Source organism: Halichoerus grypus, chromosome 11 (assembly GCF_964656455.1).
Source record: "Halichoerus grypus chromosome 11, mHalGry1.hap1.1, whole genome shotgun sequence".
NCBI lineage: Eukaryota > Metazoa > Chordata > Mammalia > Carnivora > Phocidae > Halichoerus > Halichoerus grypus.
This window is the reverse complement of record NC_135722.1, coordinates 25,821,876-25,842,078: the sequence shown is the minus strand read 5'-3', so window position 1 is coordinate 25,842,078 and position 20,203 is coordinate 25,821,876. Positions and strand designations below refer to the sequence as shown.

Sequence of the window (20,203 nt, the reverse complement as noted above, 5' to 3'; positions counted from 1 at the left end):
CAAAGGTTGCCTCCTCTGCGGCAGGTACTGAGCTTGCTGCCTTACATAGCTTTCCTCACTTTCTCCTCTCCCCGGGGCAACTTTCTTCGGCTCCAAATTCCAGATGTGGAAACATAGGCTCAGGAAAGTTAACTAACTTTAGAGAGAACTGGTACTTGGGTCGTCAGGATATGAATCTGGATCTATCTGACCTCAAACATGTGTTTTCAACTGTGTTACATGCTAAGATTTCAGCAGGAGGAGAGGAAGGGTGTGTATTCCAGAAGGAGGGAGCAACGTGAGCAAAGGAAGGGAGGTGAGAAGTGCCAGGAGTGCTTGAAAAACAAGGGATCCGAGTTGCCTGGAGAGCAGAAACACAAGGAAGAGCTGATGAGCTCAGAAAGGTGTATTGCTTGTGAGACTGGGGCTTTGGATGACAGGAGAAGGAGATCGTGCATGATATGATGGGCCGTGGGGAGCTATTGAGGATTTCTGTGCAGGGGAGTAGCGTCATTAGAACCACCCAGTATTTAGGGAGCTTCACCTGTCAGCAGTGCCCAGGATGAGAGAAGCAGGACTAGTGAGGAGGCTCTGTGGTGACCCAGGTGTTGGGGACCCAAACAACAGTTAGAAAGAAAGTGAGGTGGGGGTCGGTGACAAAGGTGAGAGACCACGTGGTAGACATTTTAGATTTGGCAGCCTGCTGAGCTTCCCGGCATGGAAGGTCATCATCCCCTATTGATTTCCTAGCTGGTGTCCACACTCCTAAAGAACCTGACTCTTAGCTCATGGTTTTCCTCTCGTGCTTATCTCTTGCCTTCATCCGGGGTGAGTCTGGCTTCCATGTTGATGCGGATTCACTTCTTGGCCTGCACATTCTCACAGACACACTTTGCCTAGAAATGATGGCCAGCCTGTGCAATCTCGGCTTTGAAACGACGTTTTTAACCCAGAGTCTCTTCTTCTCTGCCTCTCTCCTTTCCTCCGGGTGGGCTCCGTCCCCATGTCTGGTCAGGTCAGCTACTTGCTTCATCGGTTTTGCTGCATCCTCTTTATGTGAGTTCCCCAGGGTTTCATCCTCAGCTCTTTCTCCCTCTCCAGCTAGAGAATAAATGGTAGAGGACAGGAGTGAAAACCATGGCAGGTGCCCAGGAGAGAGGCAAAGGTGTTAGAGGTAGAGACCAGAGAAGTGGATGGATTTGGGATCTTTGTTGGGGGAGCAGAGCTCAGGGGCAAGATAATGGATTCTGTGTGTGGTGGGAGGAGGTAAGGGTCAGAGGAATCAAGCATGACTCCCAGGTGTTTGCTTGAGTGCTGCTTCTGTTATTTGTTGAGAGGTGGGAGAGAAAGAGGTTTATTGGAGTTGGAGCAAGAGTGGGGAGATGGAATTGAGAGTTTGGTTTGGCCACGTTAGGGTTGAGATGTCTGTCAGATATCCACGAAGAGCTCAGGAGCTAGAACCCCAGAGTCGTCAACACAGGTGACTAATAGAGCTAAGAGAGCAGGTGAGATGAACCAGATTAGCCATGAGTATAGCTGGAGAATCCACAGGAGGGAAGAGCTAGAACCAGCAAAGGACACCGCGAAGGAGCAGCCAGGGAGATGGGAGGAAGCCCAGGAAGAGAGGAGGGTCCAGAAATAAGCAAAGAAAGGAATGTCCTGGAAGGAAGTGAGCTACGGTGTCAACTTCTATTCTTGAGAGGCAACATACTATAAGGACAGAGGTGAACTGGATTTGGTAAAATTGGCAATGGTTGGTGACCTTGGCAGGAGTGGTTTCCCAGCAGAGGTGGTGGAGATGGTTGGCCAGAGGGGATTGAGGAGAGGACGGGGGTGGGGATGTAGTGACAGCAAAGGGGAGAAGATTGGGTGCACTTGCTGGAGAGGAACATGGGAGATGATGGGGTATGGTTGAATACTGATGTGTTACTGTAATGGAGAGGGAGAAATAGACAGTGAAGAAGAGAGACAAGATCTGTCTTGAAGTCCTTAAGTGGACAAGGTGACCCAGGTGAAAGCAGTCAGAATCTGTGAGGGAGTCTGTGAGCTGGGAGGGAAAGCAAAGTCCGAGGGTGTGGGTGCCAGTCAGGTGGTCCCTTTGGTCATGGACGCCTGAGGACATTTTCTGTGATTGTTTCTGCTCTTGGGACAGAATGAGGTGAGGTTGGCAGCTGAGGCTGAGGTTGTGTATGGGGAGTTTGAGCAAGGGTGCGACAGTACACACTGAGACTCTGCAAACTGATGAAAGAAATACTGTAAGATTGGCAGGGCTTCCGTCCTCCTCAGGCTTCACTGCTCTGTCCAAACCATTTCTTCTACTCTCTCAAAATCCCAGAGCCTCTGAAGCTGCCTACCTCTCGCTGCAGTCACCTCTAGATCCCCAGATGTCCCCCATAATTCACTGAAGATGTAAACCCAGTTCATTGTTTCCATCGCTTCTCCTGTCCCCAACCCATCCTCGATGCTGACCGATCAGTCAGTCCCGGGACCTCCTCACTTCCAGGCCTTGTGGTACTTTGGGAAGGGGCAGGAAAGGGGAGCTGGCTTTATTAACAGCAAGAAGTGAATGGAGTATCAGGAGGAGAGGTTGAGGCTGTGGGGACTTTGCCGATGGTGGTTGATGGGGAACAGTCGAAAGTTGGAGAGCATGGGCAGGAGAGAGAGATTGAATCAGATTAGGACATGCATGGCGCGTTTTGGAAATGAGAGTCTGGGGATCATCAGAGGCTTGACTACACCTGTCTGCAAAGCTGCTGTCCCTCCATGGCTCTTCTTTGTTGCTTTCATGGCCCCTTCTGTAATAACCCACACATGTGTTTCCTTCTCTCCATTTCATCGTTGTCTCTTCTTGGACTTTGTGGGTCCTTCTCAAATGACTCAACTTCAGTCATTCTGCCATTCATGTACTGTCCATACTGTAACTAGAGTCACCATAATACACGACTCTGATCTCACATCTACTCCATTCAAAAAATATTTGGTGGCTCTCCATTGTCCACAGAATAAAATTTGAACTTCTTAAGTGGGCCTTCCAAGCCCTTCACCACAGATACTTAACAAAAGTTCAGGTCCTTTCACGACCTGGTCCCATACCGCCTGTTCCAGCCATCCAGCCTCTTTTTCTCTCCTTCCTACCTTGTGCTTCAGCCACACAGGAGGATCCATTCTTCATGTCCCCTGGCCCTCTGAAGCCACCCCTGACCCTGTCTCCCTTAGTTCCAGATGCTTCCACTGCCCTTATCACATGTGGCAGATGAGTTGTTTTCACTCTCTGTCCCTCCTGAGCTCTCTGAAAGCGCATACGACATCTCATTTGTCTTTGACTATCAAGGGGATGCTGTTGGGACATCGAGGGGATTCTGTTGGGATGTCAAGGATGTGTTATGGAATATTGAGTGGGTGCTGTTGGGACCTCAAGGAGGGTCTTGTTGGAATATGGGGGCTGCTATTGGGATATTGAGGTCTGAGTTTAGGAAAGTTGTGGGAATTCAAGCCTAGATCTCAGGAGAGAGGTTAAAGTTAACACTAGATGTTTTGAGAATGTTGTAGATACGGGTTAGAAATAAATTCCCAGAGAAAATTTGAGGATCTGGGATGGTGTAGAGCTGGAGGACAGACCCTGGGAAATGCCTCCATACTCAGGATCTGATGAGGAGGAAGCTAAGACCAATGAAGAAGAGGAGGAGCGGAGATGTTTTAAATCTCATTTGCTCTGAATAGTTTTGAAATCAGCCAGCAATGTGAACCTGAGATCAACACCTTCAATGGAGAATCATGTGTTGAATGAACACCTTGTCCCTCTGAAGGGAGAATGTTAACGTTCTGTGCATTCTAGTGTCTTCTAAATCACTAGGGCCAGGGTGCAGTGCCCTACGATGGAGCATGCAATGCCCCCTCGCCCCCCATCACCTCTGAGTAATGGGCAGCGGCGACCGCTACAGAATCGGCCATGTTTCCGACGGAGGTTTTTCACCTGCTCCATTTGAGGGATCTGGAGTGAGGTGCCCTTCACAGCAGTGATCCAGGTGCTGGAGTAGGGAAAATTCTCCCCACACTGAGGCTGACCAGAATGGGGATTGGTTTACCTTACCCGGTCGTCAGACATTATTGCAAAAAATGTCACTTTAAGAAAGCGATAGGCTGATCCTTTGGCGAAGGGGATTTGTGTTCATTCAGTCTTTCGACAAATATTTTTGAGAACTGTTGTGTGCCTGGCACTCTCCTGGCACTGGAAATATAGCAGTGAGAGTGGGCAGATCAAATAACCAAAATAAGTAAGTAAAATGTTAGATGCTCGTAAGTGCCATGGAGAAAAACAAAGCAGGGAAGGCCAGGGGGTGTCAAAGAGATAAAGGTCATGATTTTAAATAGTTGGGGGGTTAAGAAGAAGATTTGTGAGCGACCAGCTTAGGCTACCAAGAGACAAGGCAGAAGGGGAGGTTTGAGACCCAGCAAGGACGTCACCGATGGATGAGAGGGGCAGCCATGAGGTCAGGGTGCAGGTGAGGGACCACAATTACTACAGCCCCAACGGCCACACCCCGAGTGGAATGAGAGCCATGGGAGTGTTTGGGCAGGAGAGTGACATGGGCTGACTGCTCACCAGTGGCTGGGCTCTGGACCAGACCCTCCCTGCACACACACACACACACCCACACACACACACTTCCATTCCAACTTAGAACTGACAAACTGTGTATTTCAGAGAGATGACTTTGCATAAAACCACCTAACCTCCCTGGGGCTCAGTTTCCTCATCTGCAAATTGAGGATAAGAATAGCACCTGAGCAAAGAACCTATCACAGTGCCTCACGCACAGCAGAAGCTCAGAGCATGTTGCTGCCCTTTATTACCCTTTCTCTACTCAAGTTCTTGCAAATGAAATAGTCTTTCTTGCCTCTTCACTTCTGTACATGACTTTGCAGTTTTAGATCACTGTGCCAATGAACGCATTGGGTTTGAATGATTTCAGTTGACCTAACTTTACTATCTCTTTGACCGTTAAATGAATTTACTAATGTACATAAGGTAAATGTATTCTCTTTCCATTTAAATAGAGGTGAAAGGATTTTACATACTGCACCGAGAAGGAACATAGACACCAAAATGATAAAGCCAAGTAGAAGCAGGACACGTGTAAATATTAACTCTTGCTAATGAAATATATATTTAGGGTATCATGTTCTGATACACTATATATTTTTCTTCATCAGGATAGAATAGCATAGCCAAAAGAGGCATATGGTTATTTTCCATGGAAACCCTAAGCTTTAAAAAATGTTAATGGCATCAAACTCACTTGTAAATACCAAATTACTAAAAGCAGTAGCAATTAAATATTTGATGTCAGCAGAAGCACATTATCTACTGAGCTGTTTTCAGAAGTTAATAATGTGATTAATCACCGATTGATAAAAACTATGGAAAAGAAGTTTTTTTTATACTAAAGAACTCCAGATCCAAGTGCTGCCAGATGAGAGGCAGATCTTGGCTAATGAGGTACCAACTGAAGTCAGAAAGGGTGGTTGAAGTCAGAGAGAAAGACCAACTGACTCATCATGTGTCACTTACCAGTGGGGTCTCTAAAGTATTCCAGAGTCTTGTCCTCAGCTTTGTGGGTCTAGGAGCCCTCAGAGTTCAGCAGGATCAGGAGGACCAACTTATGCTCAGCAGACTTATAAAAGACTGGTATATAAACCAGATTGGTAGTATATTAATTTAAAATATAGACTAGAACTGCCGAAGAGATGGAACTTCTTCTTTAAGTGGCCCTTATTTTTTGCCATATGAAAACCTACATGGGGAGCCGAATTGCAACAGGGCTAATGGAGGTTCATTTATACATTCGTTCAACTTTTAATTGAGCACCTACTATGTGCAAGGCCCTGTTCTAGGCCCTGGGAGTATAGCAGTGAACAAGAGAAAAAAAAACCTCCCTGCTCTCTTGGAGTGTACATGCTAGTGGAGAGTCGAGAGACAGATGAGAAGTAAATACATATGTATCGTGTCAGACGGTAATGTGTACTTTAGAGCCTTACCATTCCATGTGTGGCCTGGGGGCCTGTTGCATGGACTCCACCTGGGAGCTTGTTAGAAAGGCAGAATCTCAAGCTTCACCCCAATTCACAGAATCAGAATTGTACATTTGAACAAGATGCCCAGGCGATTGGCATGCACAAGTTTGAGAGGCACTGTTTAAGAGAAAAATTAAGTAGGATGAGGGGGATGGAGAATTCCAGGGGCAGGGATTGCTATTTGACACTTGTTTAGAGCCCTGAAAGAAGTGAGGGAAGGAGCCATGGATGTCTAGGTGAAGAGCACTCTAGGTGGAAGAATAAGCTGGTGCAAAGGTCCTGAGACAGGAGCATGTCCAGCACATTTGAGGAACAGTAGGAGGCTGGTTGGCTGGAACAGAGTGAGTTAAGGGAAGAGCAGTGGGCTGTAAGGCCAGAGAAGTAACCAGGGTGGTTGGAAAAGCAGATCCCATAGGGTCTTTTAGAAATTATAAGGACTCTGGCCCTTACTCTGAGGGGAGAGGGAGCCTCTGGAAGGTTTTGAGCAGAGGAGTGTGTCATCAGAGTTTCTAAAGGATCACTCTGCTGCTGTGTTGCAAATAGACTATAGAGGACAAGGGACAAAGTAGGAGGCCATTGCAGCAATTCAGTGAGAGATGTTGGTAGCTTGGACCACAGTGGGAGCAGCAATAGAAAGAAGTGAACAGATTGTGGATTCATTTAGAAGATGGAGAGGACAAGGTTTGTCAATGAATAGGATGTTGGGTGAGAATAGAAGGGAAGGGTCAACATTGATGGCAAAGGTATTGACTGGAGCAACTGAAAGGAAGGAATTGCAATTTATTGGGTTGAAGACTATCACAAGAAGAATGGGTTTGGGGGAGAAATTGAGAGTTGGGTTCTAGACATAATAAATTTGAGATATCTCTTAAGTATCCAATTGGAGATTGAGTTAGCAGTTGGATATAGGAATCCAGAGTTCATGGTAGTGGTCCTGGTTAGAGATCTACCCCTGAACATCATCAGCATAGATGGTATTTAAAGCCATGATTCTCTGAGATCATCTAGGTTGTAGGAGAGCAGAGAACTTGGATGGGATTAGGGGACAGTATCACCGAGCTGAAACAGCCAGTTGCAGCCATCTTGTTCACGAGGATAGACCTACCCCAGCTGGATTCCCCACATCTGCCAGCTGGGGCACATTCCTATGACATGGACAAGTTCTTGCCTGCCCTTTGGCTCTCTTTTTTTTTTTTTTTTTTTTTTTAAAGATTTTATTTATTTATTTGACAGGGAGAGACACAGCGAGAGCAGGAACACAAGCAGGGGGAGTGGGAGAGGGAGAAGTAGGCTTCCCGCCAAGCAGGGAGCCCAATGCGGGGCTCGATCCCAGGACCCTGAGATCATGACCCGAGCCGAAGGCAGACGCTTAACGACTGAGCCACCCAGGCACCCCCTGCCCTTTGGCTCTCTTTTCTAGATTTCCTGTGGACCCACTCCCTTCCGATAACTTTCTTTTTCTAGCTGATTGTTTTGGTTACTGTTTCCTTTACTCCAGTTCTAAGAACATATTGGTCTTTTTGATTGGATGAAAGTATCTTCCAAGCTTCCTCACCAGTGATCATAGGGAAGACTCATCCATCTCATGCCAAGGACTTTTTCTTTTTCTTACATATTCCTAGCCTACCTTACAAAAAAGTTGAAAGAACCGTACAGTGAACACCTGTGTTCCCACCACCTAGATACCACAATTAGCATTTTACTATTCTTTCATTTTCACATATTTATCTATCTGTCCTTTTGTCCAGCCATTCATCCATCTTATTTTTTCTTGATGCATTTCAGAGTAAGTTGCAAACATCAGAGGACTTCAACCCTAAACATTTGAGCATGCATATCATTGCCTAGAATTCAATACTTGTTTATGATGTTAAGGTAAAATTTACATAGAGTAAAATGTACAGATCTTAAGTATACCATTTGATGAGTTTTGACAGATGTATACACCTGTGTGACCCTAACCCCTATCCTGATATAGAGCATGACCATCACCTTTTTACCGTTTGCAGGTTAATTAGTTCCAACCCCACCTCCAAAGAAGCACCTCCTGTTCTAATAACACATTCTTCCTACTGACAATAGCTTTGGTTACTCTTTACTCTGGCTTTGAGAGCAACCTGATCCTTATGATCAGACCAAGGCATTTCCAAGATTCCCCAACCAACCCTTGGTGGGCATAGATCCATCTACTCAGCTACGTTTATTTATCGCTCACTCAGAGGTGGCTTCACTACAATATTTAGAGACATCTCTCTGTGGCCTTTGCCTCCTGCCTCCAGTCCAACTATGACCCTCAGATGTCTTCTCTCTTCTCTTTGCATTCATGGACATCACCTGTAGGGAAAATGGATACAATCCATCTTCCTCTTCCTCTTAATAATAATGAAGGCTGGGATTTATTGAGCACCTACTAGGGACCACACCAAAGCTCCACATGTACCTCATCTCTCTGATGCCTCACAAAGTGATAGCCCCATTTTACAGATGAGAAAACAGAGACTCAGAGATCTTGAGTAACTTGCCCAAGGCAAGAGCCTTTCTGATCCCAAACCCTGTTCACCATCTCATGACTTGGGACCTGAGGTGTGGGGGCTACTTTGCCCCTCCCAGTGCCCCTTGTCACGTGCTTCCCTCTGCTTTTCCCACAGCTGTGGTGAAGAATCCACCCAACAACTTGTGGATCATCGCCGCAGTGCTGGCGCCCATCGCTGTGGTCACGGTCATCATCATCATCATCACTGCCGTGCTCTGCCGGAAGAACAAGAACGACTTCAAGCCAGACACCATGATGAACCTGCCTCAGAGAGCAAAGGTGCGTGAGGTGGTGAGGAGAGGCTCTGCCTGCCTTTTCTGTCTTGGTTTTTGAGGCCATTGCAAATGCCTTCAGAAACATTCTAGCAAGCCCTCATTTTGAAGGAGACCCTTTATTTATTTGAATCTTTAAAAAATTATAGTAAATTATAGATAACGTAAAATTTACCATCTTAACCATTTTCAAGCGTATAATTCAGTGTTAAGTATATTCACATTGTTGTACACCCTTTATGTTTATAATCAGGATATGATAGTGAATGCTTATCTAATGCTCTCTCTTTGCCATAAGTGCTTCTGATGGCTTTATATAGCAACTCAGTCCTCCCAGCAATGCTTTAAGGAAGGGCCATTATTTTGCAGGTGAGGAAACTGAGGCACAGAAAATTAGAAGCTAGATAGACCTGAAAGGGGCCTTGGAGGTCGTCTAATCTGACATCCTCCTTTTACAGAGAGGCAACTTAAGATCACACAGTAAGTAGCAGAACTGATGGTAGAACCAGGTCTTTGGGCTCCTAATGCAGGGCTCTATGGGGCACATTAGACTCTCAAAATGTTCCTTCTTCCATTGGCTGGAGCGGCTTATCGCCAAAGGCTGCCATGACGGGCGAGCTGCAGAGCCTCGGCCCAGTGGTCATCAAACACACCAGTTCAATGGCTCCACTGAAGCCTGGCTGGGAGCCCACCCACCCTGCCCAGCCTCCTCACCGCTGGTGCCGGGGAGGGGAGTGGACTCAGGAAATTCTAAAGGCTACTTTTCCAGTCACATAGCTCCCTTCGTGATACTCCCAGAGGGAGATATAATAATCTCTAATACCTGATGTTTAAATAATGCCTTCACATTTGCTGGATTCTTCTGGGTCTGTCACCTCATTGGCTCATCACAGCAGCCCTATAAGGTAGGTCATAGTCAGGGCAGGTTTTATTATTTTCACATTACTGTTGAGAAACCCAAAGGAAAGAGAGCAACTATGGGGATTTGTCCAAAATCACATAACTGGCAGCAGGGGAGCGACTCTGGCCCAGATCTGTGTGTTTGGGCTCTCTCCACATTATACACCTTCCTGAACCCTGAGATTTGGCAGGTAGACTCCTCTTCCAGCACGAAACTTCTGAGCTTTGTCCACCTGTGCAGGAATGAAACAGAGAAAGGAATTCCATTCTGTTGGAATGAATGTCTTGGAGGTGATCCCTGCCAGGAGTCATGCATGCCTAGTCCTTTCTGGATGGTCACCCCTCGCTTCAGCAAAAGAAATCAAATGGACTTTATTGTTTATTAAACTAATTCACCTGTTGCAAAGCTGCAGTTTGATCAGACGCTCTGTCTATGAAAGAGCCAAACTCCAAAGAATGTTGTTCTGTTTCTGTCGACCCAAAGGCACCCGCTTTCCAGAAGCAGCGCAGTGTTGGTAATGGTCCAAGTAGTGAGACATGAAACTGTTCCAAGAAGGGGTATTTCATTCCCATCTTAGCTTAGTTACAATCTGAGCCTTTCAGACATAACAGTAATTACCAGAATCTAATTGCAGCCGAGTCCGGGAATGGAAAACCTGCCACATGGAGGTTGTAAATGCCAACTTTGTGTTTCGGATTAAGCCAAAATTTTATTAATTTGCCAAGGTGAGGTGGGCAGCCCACGATTTCAGCACACCTTCTGGCTTGAAAGCTGTTTGAAGCTGAAAGAGATTCATGTTTGTGGGTTTTCATGGCCCCTTTTATGTTCCTACCTGGGGCATCATGCTTGAAGAGATACCTGGCCGATGTTGACAATCAAGCCAATTTATGTTCCAAGAGAAGACTGGCTTCACTTGTGTGTGGTGGTGCTGGTTGTTTTCTCCCTCATTGAGGCTGGGCTGCGCACTTTGATTTGCAAAGCCCTTTCATCACCGGAAGCCAGTGGGTAGAACTGCCTCTTTCTCACTGCAGTCCTTTTGCTCCTGCAACCCAGGGACGCTGCAGTGTTTGAGAGGACAGAGCCGCCTGCATCACTTCTCACCACCCATGTGTGTGAGCAGAATTCATTTAATGCCAAGGGACGAGGCGGAATGAAAAAGTTAGCCTTCGGGACCAATCCATAGAGTGGGAGGATGGTCTCCTAGTCTCCAGGGACATCACTGCGTCTTTAGAATGCATGCTGCAGTGTCCGACGACATTCCTGGGGAATCCCTGCTGAGACTCAGTAATAGACTTGACAGGCTAAGAGGAGGTGAGTGCGCACGCGCGCCTGTCCTGGGAGCTGAGGCCAGGGCGTGCACGCCCCCACCCTCTGCAGAGACAAAGTACCATAGACGGAACCCTGTTAACCATGGTAGTCAGCTGGGCTTCTGCAGGTAGAATGTTTAGAAAATGATAAATGCTGGAGGGCCAGGCATCAGGGCTTTTGTGACCTTCTTTCTTCCCGGTTCATTTCTCTTTACTCTTTGTTCATTGGATTCACAGCCTTTGCCCAGTGGTTCCCTTCATATAATTGATGAGAACATGGCTCCCTGGAACAGGCAGCCTTACGGGAAAGTAGTTAGGGCCACATCCAGATGCAGGATGGAGCTTGGAGGGCCTGCAATGGTTGGCATGACCATCTGCTCGGGACAGGTCAGTCACCCCCTAAAGATGCCCGGCTGTTTCCTCTCTTTCACATACTATCTGTATGACCTGTACTTAACCTCTTTGTGCCTCAGTTTTCCCATCTGTGAAATGGGGATGATAACAGTATTTATTTATTTATTTATTTATTTATTTATTTATTTATTTATTTATAGGTTGTTGTGAAGATTAAGCTAGCTCTGAAAGTTACTTTGAGCTGTGCCTGGCACATAAATATTACATACAAATTGGCCTTTATTTTTTCCTTTTTTTAATTTAAAATCAATTAACATAGTGTATTATTGGTCTTAGAAGTAGAGTTCATTGACTCGTCAGTTGCATGTAACACCCAGTGCTCATTCCATCAAGTGCCCTCCTTAATGCCCATCACCCAGTTACGCCACCCCTCCACCTACCTCCCCTCCAGCAACCCTCAGTTTGTTTCCTATGATTAAGAGTCTCTTATGGTTTGTCTCCCTCTCTGATTTCTTCTTATCTTATTTTTCCTTCCATTCCCCTTGTTCATCTGTTTGGTTTCTTAAATTCCACATATGAGTGAAATCATGTAATATTTGTCTTTCTCTGATGGACTTATTTCACTTAGCATAATACCCTCTAGTTCCATCCACGCTGTTGCAGATGTCAAGATTCCAATTTTTTTATGGCTGAGTAACATTCCATTGTGTATATATACCACATCTTCTTTATCCATTCATCTGTTGGTTGGCCTTTATTATTATACATGATTTTTTTCTTAAAAGGTCTGGATAACTTGTCTACCTTTGAAATTGTTGGGGATTATTTTGATCTGATAATTTTACAAAATTCGTTGAAGCAACTATAGATCCTTCATGATGTCTCAGTGGTGTCAGGGGTCACTCACTAACGTGTGTCCAAGGACAATTAATGAATCGCAGGTGATTTTCAGATTGAAGGTTGAAAGACCACTACCCAGCAGTCAGAAGAGTAAGGGACTAGTCTTGAGTCTTTCACCACTTAGCTGCGTGATCTTAGGCAAGTCACTGAACCTTTCTGAGCTTTTGTGTTCTTACCTGTGAAATGAAGACTGTGATGTTTGCCTTGCTTCCCCCAGGGGGTGGTTGTGAGCATGAAATGAGGTGTCCGTGTTTTCAGGCTATAAGTACTGAACATATGCAAGAACTGTTATTATTAATCTAATAACAGTGGCCACCCTTGAACTTGTCATTCCTTAATGTCATGACAATGCTCATTCATCGTCAACCCAGTCGCCTGAAGTATCTAGCAGATAACTTCAACCCAGTGTGAAGGGTGAGGGGACAAATCCAGGGAGAGTGGGGGCAAGAGGGAAAAGGCCAGAGCCAGCTTGTTGTCCTCACTAGGTTCTTGGGAAGTCTTAGCTGCCATTGGAGACTCTCAATTCCTCACCGACAGGCCAGGACTCTCAGCATGGGAACCAGGCCAAGTACGGTAGCAGATGCTCAACCAAGATGGCAGGCCGCAGAAGGAGAGGAGAGGCCATGGGAAGAATCATCAGGCAGTGGTTAGATGTTTTGGCTCTGCATCACTCAGAACTGGGTGTAAATCCCGACCCCACCACATATTAGCTGCGTGAGCCTGGGGAAGTGGCTTAACCTTTCACCACTTAGCTGCGTGATCTTAGGCAAGTCACTGAACCTTTCTGACTGGCACCTTCTGGTGCCAGTTTATCTTTAAAGTGGGGAATCATAATAAGAATACCCACCTCCTTGAACTACAGTGGGGCTGAAGTGTCATAATTGATATCATGCATTCGGCACTGTACCAATAGTATCAAATGCTCCTTGAGGGCAGGGGACCAGCTATTACTCATCTTCATATCTCCAGCACCAGGCACAGTCCCTGGCACAAGCCAGTGCCCAACACCTGTAGTCAGCACTACGCTAAATAGGATCATGGGGGCGTGGGGGTGTTACGGAAACGGGGCCAACAGCAGGTGCAGCTAAACAGGCAGGTCCCGCCAGGCTGTGAAGGGCCTGAATGCCTTGCTGGAGAGTTTGAGTGCTCTGAAACATTTTTAATGGGGGAGTGACATGACCTGAGTGGTTTTCAGGGAGATAGCTTTGGAAGCTTGTCAAGGGTGCGCCTAGAAAGGACCTGAATGGAAGCAACAAGACCAAGCCAGGAGACAATAGGTGGACCTGGGGAGAAAAGGTCAGCTTCTAGAAACATTTCTGTTGAATCCACTTGGTGACCGTCGGTTGGAGGAGCAGGCCATCCAGTAGTCTAGGAACATGACCAGGTGGTTCAAAGGCTCATTCTGTTTCATGCAGCCCCACAGGCGGGAGAGAAACAGACAGACATACACTATTTCAGAAGCATGTTGCTGGATCCTGGCACAGAATGTCCCTGGTCACCATCTGGGTCAGAAAGTGTGTCTCAGCGAAGAGGGAGGGCTGAGTGCACTTCCCACAGTGAGTTTCCCTGGGAACTGGGGGCACTGTCCATGGCAGAACTACAGACTGCTTGACATAAGGAAGCTTTGCTGGATTTAACAAGGCTCCATCCTGTCCTGAGATGCAGTAGGAAGATTTGACGGGTTGGGCCACAGCCCTAGACTGTTCCATCTAGCCGGATGCTCCCTGCTACATTTCTTAGCAAAATTGACTGCTGAAGGGGGAGCTCCTCAACATGTCAGGTTCTGAGGGAATCCACATGGTAGAGGTTGAGTTTCATCCCCAGATTTTCTTGAAGAGAATCACTGATTTCTATTTCACCTGGCCTGTGATTTAATAGGAAGGTGAACAATATTAACTAATACCGACTGAGCACTTACTATGTGCCAGGCACTGGAACCCAGGCAGTCTGTTCCGGAGCTGGTGCTCTCTGCCACCCCCCTGTCCTGCCTCGAATCACTGTTTTGCAGCTCTGGGGCAGAAAGCCGAATAGAGACACTCCCAGGAATTGTTTAAACACGCCTCTTGGTTTTTTATTGCCCGGCTAATAGATGTCTGTTGGGCTTTGCTCACAGCTGCCCTGTTCACTTGGGATTTCAGACATTGTGCAATAAAAGGCTTGCTACTTACCCAGTGATGAATCATAGGAGAGCCATAGGTCTGGATTTGAGTGATTCCATAAATCCCATTTTATTATTAATGATTGTAGTGCCTCACGTGTGGAAGCACGTTTCTTTCCCTGTTTTCAGAGCAGCAGTTCCCCTTTCATACTCAGGGGTGGTATAGGTAAAGCAGATCTGATTGTCTTCATTTCTCAGATGAGAAAATTGAGGTTCAGAATTCAAGCAACTTGGCAAAGTCACACACCTCTTATTGCACATAAAGCCTTGGGAAAGTGGGGTTCAGGGATGACAGGACATTCTGAGGCAGGAGATGATACAGGACCTATTTCACATATCAATTCAGAGTCTCTAATTAGCAGTAGCTAGTGACTTAAAATTGGTGGTTTAAAATTCTTGAAAGAAGTCTGTTCTCACACACGTATTTGCATCTTGTTTATACTCTTTGTTTTTCCAAGTAAGTCTTGTCTAGGGAGATTCCGTAGCTGGGTGGAATGAGCACAGATTCTGGTTTTGCAGACCAGAATTATGGAGGAGATTTGAGTTCACTCGTGTTCATCAGAAAGCTAAGTGTGGTCCTGTCACATGCACTCTCCTGCCCATCTTCTCTTAAAGCCATCATTCGAGTCACACTCTGTCAGAAATCTGACCACAAATCCATTTTCCTTTTTGCAGCCTGTGCAAGGCTTTGATTATGCCAAGCAGCACCTGGGCCAGCAAGGGGCAGATGAGGAGGTCGTCCCTGTGACTCAGGAAACGGTGGTCCTCCCACTCCCTGTTAGAGATGTTCCTGCCTCTCAGGAAAGAGACATCACCCAGGACGGAAGCACCATCAAGACAGCCAAGTCCACCGAAACCAGAAAGAGGTAGGCATGGGGCCAACTTCAGCCTCTCCATCCCAGCAAGGGGAATAATTGATGGTGAGAGCAGCTGAAGCCTTCAAGTTAATACCATTTTTCTCTTTAAAAATTCCCCTTCATGCTCGTTTTGAATATTTGAGAAGGAGACTAAGAGAGATGACGAGAATCATAATACTTGCTTCTCATGAGCCACGCTTTGTGAGGTTTTATATCACCGATCAGCCACAATAGCAGAGATTTAGCTTTCATATGTATTACAGCAAATTTGGCACTGTGTCACACTTGTATTTTTGAACTTATCTTATAAGCAGTGCCTTTGATTCAGTAGAGTTGCATTTTATCTAGCTGTTTTTCAAGAGTTCATGGTTTGAGTTCAAAAACCATTTTGAGGGGCTCCTGGGTGGCTCAGTCATTAAGCGTCTGCCTTCAGCTCAGGTCATGATCCCAGAGTCCTGGAATCGAGCCCCATGTCGGGCTCCCTGCTCCACAGGGAGTCTGCTTCTCCCTCTGCCTGCTGCTCCCCCTGCTTGGGTTTCCTGTCTCGCTGTCTCTCAAATAAATAAATAAAATCTTAAAAAAAAAAACCATTTTGAGAGGGGGCACCTGGGTGGCTTAGTTGCTTAAGCATCTGACTCTTGGTTTCAGCTCAGGTCATGATCTCCGGGTCGTGGGATTGGGCCCTGTGTCGGGCTCCACGCTTGGGAGGGAGTCTGCTTGAGAGTCTCTCTCTCCCTCTGCCCCTCCCCCCTAAAATAAATAAATAAATCTTAAAAAAAAAATTTTAGGAGTTTTTACCATGAACAGAGCACTTTGACATGCATTGGAAAGGCTACAGAAAGGATTACGATTGAGACCTGACCCCAAGGATCTCATGATGGAGGGACAGAGAGATAAATACCTGGAAACCAAGCATGATGTGCAAGTGCTCATAGGGGAGTCTAAACGAAGTGCTCTGGAAAAGAGAGGAGAAAGAGCTTAATTCTGATGAGGGAAAGGGTGATGGAGGAGCTTATATTTTAGCTGGGCCTCAAAGGGTGAGTGTAGTGTCAGTAGTTGGGGAGAGATAAAGGTGTCCAGTCCAAAGGAGCTGGGAGAAAAGAGGGACCAGCACATGTTCATGCACTGGTGAATGTCCCCAGGGTTTATAGTTCACAGTGGTTGGGGTGCAGTGAAGGATGAAATCAGATGGATGAAAATTGTGGAGGGGCTCAACTGCCAGGCTAGGGAGTTTGACGTATATTCTCTGGGCAATGGGAAGCCACTGAAAGTTCTTCTGCAAGACAGTGACATTCAGCCTGTACTTTAGAAAGACTACTCCAGTGGCAATGTGGATGATAGATGGGAGAGGTTAGGCTAGAGGCCAGGAGACTTGTTGTAAGGATTTTACAATAGTCTTATAAAGAGGTAATGAGCTCTATGGTAAGCCCTGTTGGCTGGCCAAGCCAACTCTCATTGCCAAGTCCCTTTGCTCCTTTGCCTGAGACCACAGTGGAGGCTGGGAGAGCTACATCACCCCTGCTTCCTTCCTTCTCTCCCTCCCTTCACCTAACATATTTGTTGGGTGTTATTCACCAGGTACTGGGGATACTGCAGCGAACAAGACACAGTTCCTACTCTCATGGTGCTTACAATCTGGTGGGGAGAGCTAGGCAATAAACAAATAGAGAAATAGATGCACAGTAAGTCGGGTGGTGATGGGTATGAAGAAGGAAACCAAAGCATGGTAAGAGGATAGAGCAATGGAAGGGGGCGGGGGCATGATGCCATTTTTAGCTACGAAGTCAGGAAAGGACTTTCTGATAAAGTGACACTTGAGAAAGACCTGAATGAAATGATGTATAAACCTCAAGGCTATCTTAGACAAGAATGTTCCAAGCAGATGGGACAGTATGTGCAAAGCCCAGAAGAAGAAATCTCTTCACATACTCGAAGAAGAGCAAGAAGGCCAAGGAGGCCAATGGGAACTAGGGAGGAAGCAGTGGCAGATGGGTCAGAGAAGTTGCCTGAAGTTGAGCATGTCAGGCTCTACAGACCAAAGTCAGGACTTGGAATTTTATTGTGAGTAAAGATCAGAAGTCATTGGAGGGCTTTGAGAAGAACAGTGACATGCCGTGACTTGCAGCTGTAAAGGCTCACGCTGGCTGCTGTGTGGAACACAGATGGCAGAGAGGCAGAGTGGAAGCAGAGAGACAGGAGGCTATTACAGTAGTCCAGGTGAGACATGGCGGTGTGGGCCAAGGCATGGTGCTGTGAGAAGTGATGGGATTCTAGACGTGTTTTGAGGGAAGAGCTCACAAGGCTTGCTTTGCTGATAGATTGTTGTGAGGAATGGAAATAGAGAGGGACACATTTGCCACTGGTTGTGTTGGAGAGGATCAGAAGAGAAGACATCTGTAGGGGACGATCATGAGTTTGGATGTGGGCATGTTAAGTTTGAGGTGCCTCTTAGACACGCAAGTTGAAGTGTTCAGAACTCAACTAGCTGTATGAGTGTGCGGTTCAGAGGAGAGGTCCAGAGTAGAAATATAAATGGAGGAGTTGTCAGCATTTGGTTATTTAAAGCTAAGACACTGAATGAGGTCACCTAGGAGAGGATAGTTAGAGAAGAGACCCAAGACCTGACCCCTGGAACATTGCAATGATTAGAGGTCCAGATGATGAAGAATCAGCATAGGAGGGCGCCTGGGTGGCTCAGTTGGTTGAGCGACTGCCTTCGGCTCAGGTCATGATCCTGGAGTCCCTGGATCGAGTCCCGCATCGGGCTCCCTGCTCGGCAGGGAGTCTGCTTCTCCCTCTGACCCTCCCCCCCTCTCATGTGCTCTCTCTCATTCTCTCTCTCTCAAATAAATAAATAAAATCTTAAAAAAAAAAAAAGAATCAGCATAGGAGACCAAAAAGTATCAGGAAAAAGAGGCATGAGGAGGACAAAGCAAGAAAGAAATCCAAGAAGCCAAGAGAAGGGAGTAATTTGAGGGGGATGGAAGGATTGTCTGTGTCAAATACACGAATTTTGCACTGGATTCATGCACCAAGGCTCTGTGTTTTTCCCTCCAGGAGTTCTTGGTACCTCAGAAAGAGGTACAGAGAAACAGAAGGTTGCATTCCAGCTTGAGTAGGAAAGAAGGTTGAGGAGATATGGGTTAGTTATCTATTGCTCCACCACAAACTCCTCCAAAGCTTAGCAGCTTAAAACAACCACCATTTCTTCAGCTCATGATTTTTGGTGGGTCGGCAGTTTGGGCTGAGCTCAGGTAGGTGGTGGTTCTGGGCTGAGCTAGGCTTCGCTGATCTCAGCTGGGCTCACTCGTGCATCTGTAGTCAGGCGGTCGGCTAGCTGGGCTGGCTTGTTGGTGATAGCCTTGTCTGGGGTGGCCCAGTACCTGGGGCCCCCTGCCACATGGTCTCTCATCCTCTAGCAGGCTAGCCCTGGCTTTCTCACAGGGTGGTTACAGGGTGCCAAGGGCAGCAAGAAAACAAACCCCCAAGTGCAGGCACTTCTCAAATCTTTGCTTGTGTCATGTTTGCTACTGTCCTGTTGGCCAAAGCAAGACACGTGGTCTAGTCCAGAGTCAGTGTGGGAGGAGGCCACCAAAGCTTGGTTACGGGGAGGTGGGAATAAATTGGGATCACAACTGCAATGGTCTGCCCCAGCATGGAGAGTTGAAACATACAGAGAAGCAATAGACAAATTATCTGAATTGACTGGCAAATAGAATTACCTACAGTAATTATTCTCATTACGATCTTTGCCAGATACAATAAAGGCGTGGTAACAACTTATATATCACCTATTAGAGGACACTGAAAAGAAAAAATAGAATTACTAAAATTAGGATATTAACACAGCATTGATGGGAAGAATAAAAATTCTTTTCCACCCATTCTAGACGAGTGATTTTAAATTGTATAAAGATTTATTTAAAAAAAATTTTTTTTAGAACAAGCATTTCTTCTTGAATTAGCAAGGAGTCTACTCTTGGTAATCAAGTTCAATTACTTACCCTCAGAATTTTATTAAGAAATAACAGCTTATGAAACAAATATAGGTAAAGCAATGTCTACACAGCTGAGTGATTTCTACATTTGCTTCATAATATTACTGTAAAAATAGAATTTTACTAAGGGCTGCCTGTATCATTGCCAAAGCTATGTGAGAAACCTCACCTCTGTTCAAGTTCAGCTGACCACAGGAGTCTCTAATCATTTGGGAAGATATTAAGATGCCAAAACCAACAGCAAACTCATCGTGCATTTATTTGTCTGGCTTTCCCATCTTGTCACATCAGTTCCCTTGTTCCTGCTGGTTGAGGACACATGACCTCCCAGAATGGGTCTGTTAGGTGATCCAAAAAGTTTTGCAAGTGAAAAACAGTAGAAACCAGTGATTGGATGGTCGTGAAGATATCTCGATTTTTAAATCTGTTTTTAAAACTGTTTGAAAACTGAAATCTGAGGATTCAGCCATTTGCAGACAAACAGACAGGTGTTGCAGGTCCTGTTCTTCTAGCCAAGGCTTTTGGTGATACTATTTTGTTGGTCTGTGACTGGGATTAATGGGCAAGGATAGAGAATCAACCTCATAGGGACAGCCATTCAATTCAGTGATTGGCCATAACTGCTCAGCAGCCCCTTCATCCAGGCTCCATGTACACCCATATCCCCAGAAGGAAGCCTACAGAGTTCAGTAGCCTAAAACTACAGCCTCACAGGTGGCCCTTTCTTGCTTTCAACAACATCTTTGTCACTGTCATGTGAGTGGACACACACACATACAAATCTCACTCTCTGTTTTTGACCAGATGTTTGAGTTGATGGCCCCATGTAAACATAAGACTATAAGCTGATGAAAGAGTAAAGCAGAGGT

General features: G+C 46.1%; 1 protein-coding gene across 5 annotated transcripts in view; it reads left to right on the top strand.

The window, feature by feature from the left end:
* The window catches only part of KIAA1549L (KIAA1549 like), a 263,990-nt gene that overhangs the window by 174,685 nt on the left and 69,102 nt on the right, over positions 1-20,203 (top strand). For 4 of the 5 annotated variants that reach the window (XM_036107246.2, XM_036107240.2, XM_036107221.2 and 1 more), the window contains 3 exons: positions 8,703-8,866; positions 11,305-11,454; positions 15,155-15,345. In XM_036107246.2, the coding sequence (XP_035963139.2) occupies positions 8,703-8,866; positions 11,305-11,454; positions 15,155-15,345 (505 nt within the window). The remainder of the gene's footprint in view (positions 1-8,702; positions 8,867-11,304; positions 11,455-15,154; positions 15,346-20,203) is intronic. The other variant, XM_036107227.2, reaches the window with a different exon arrangement.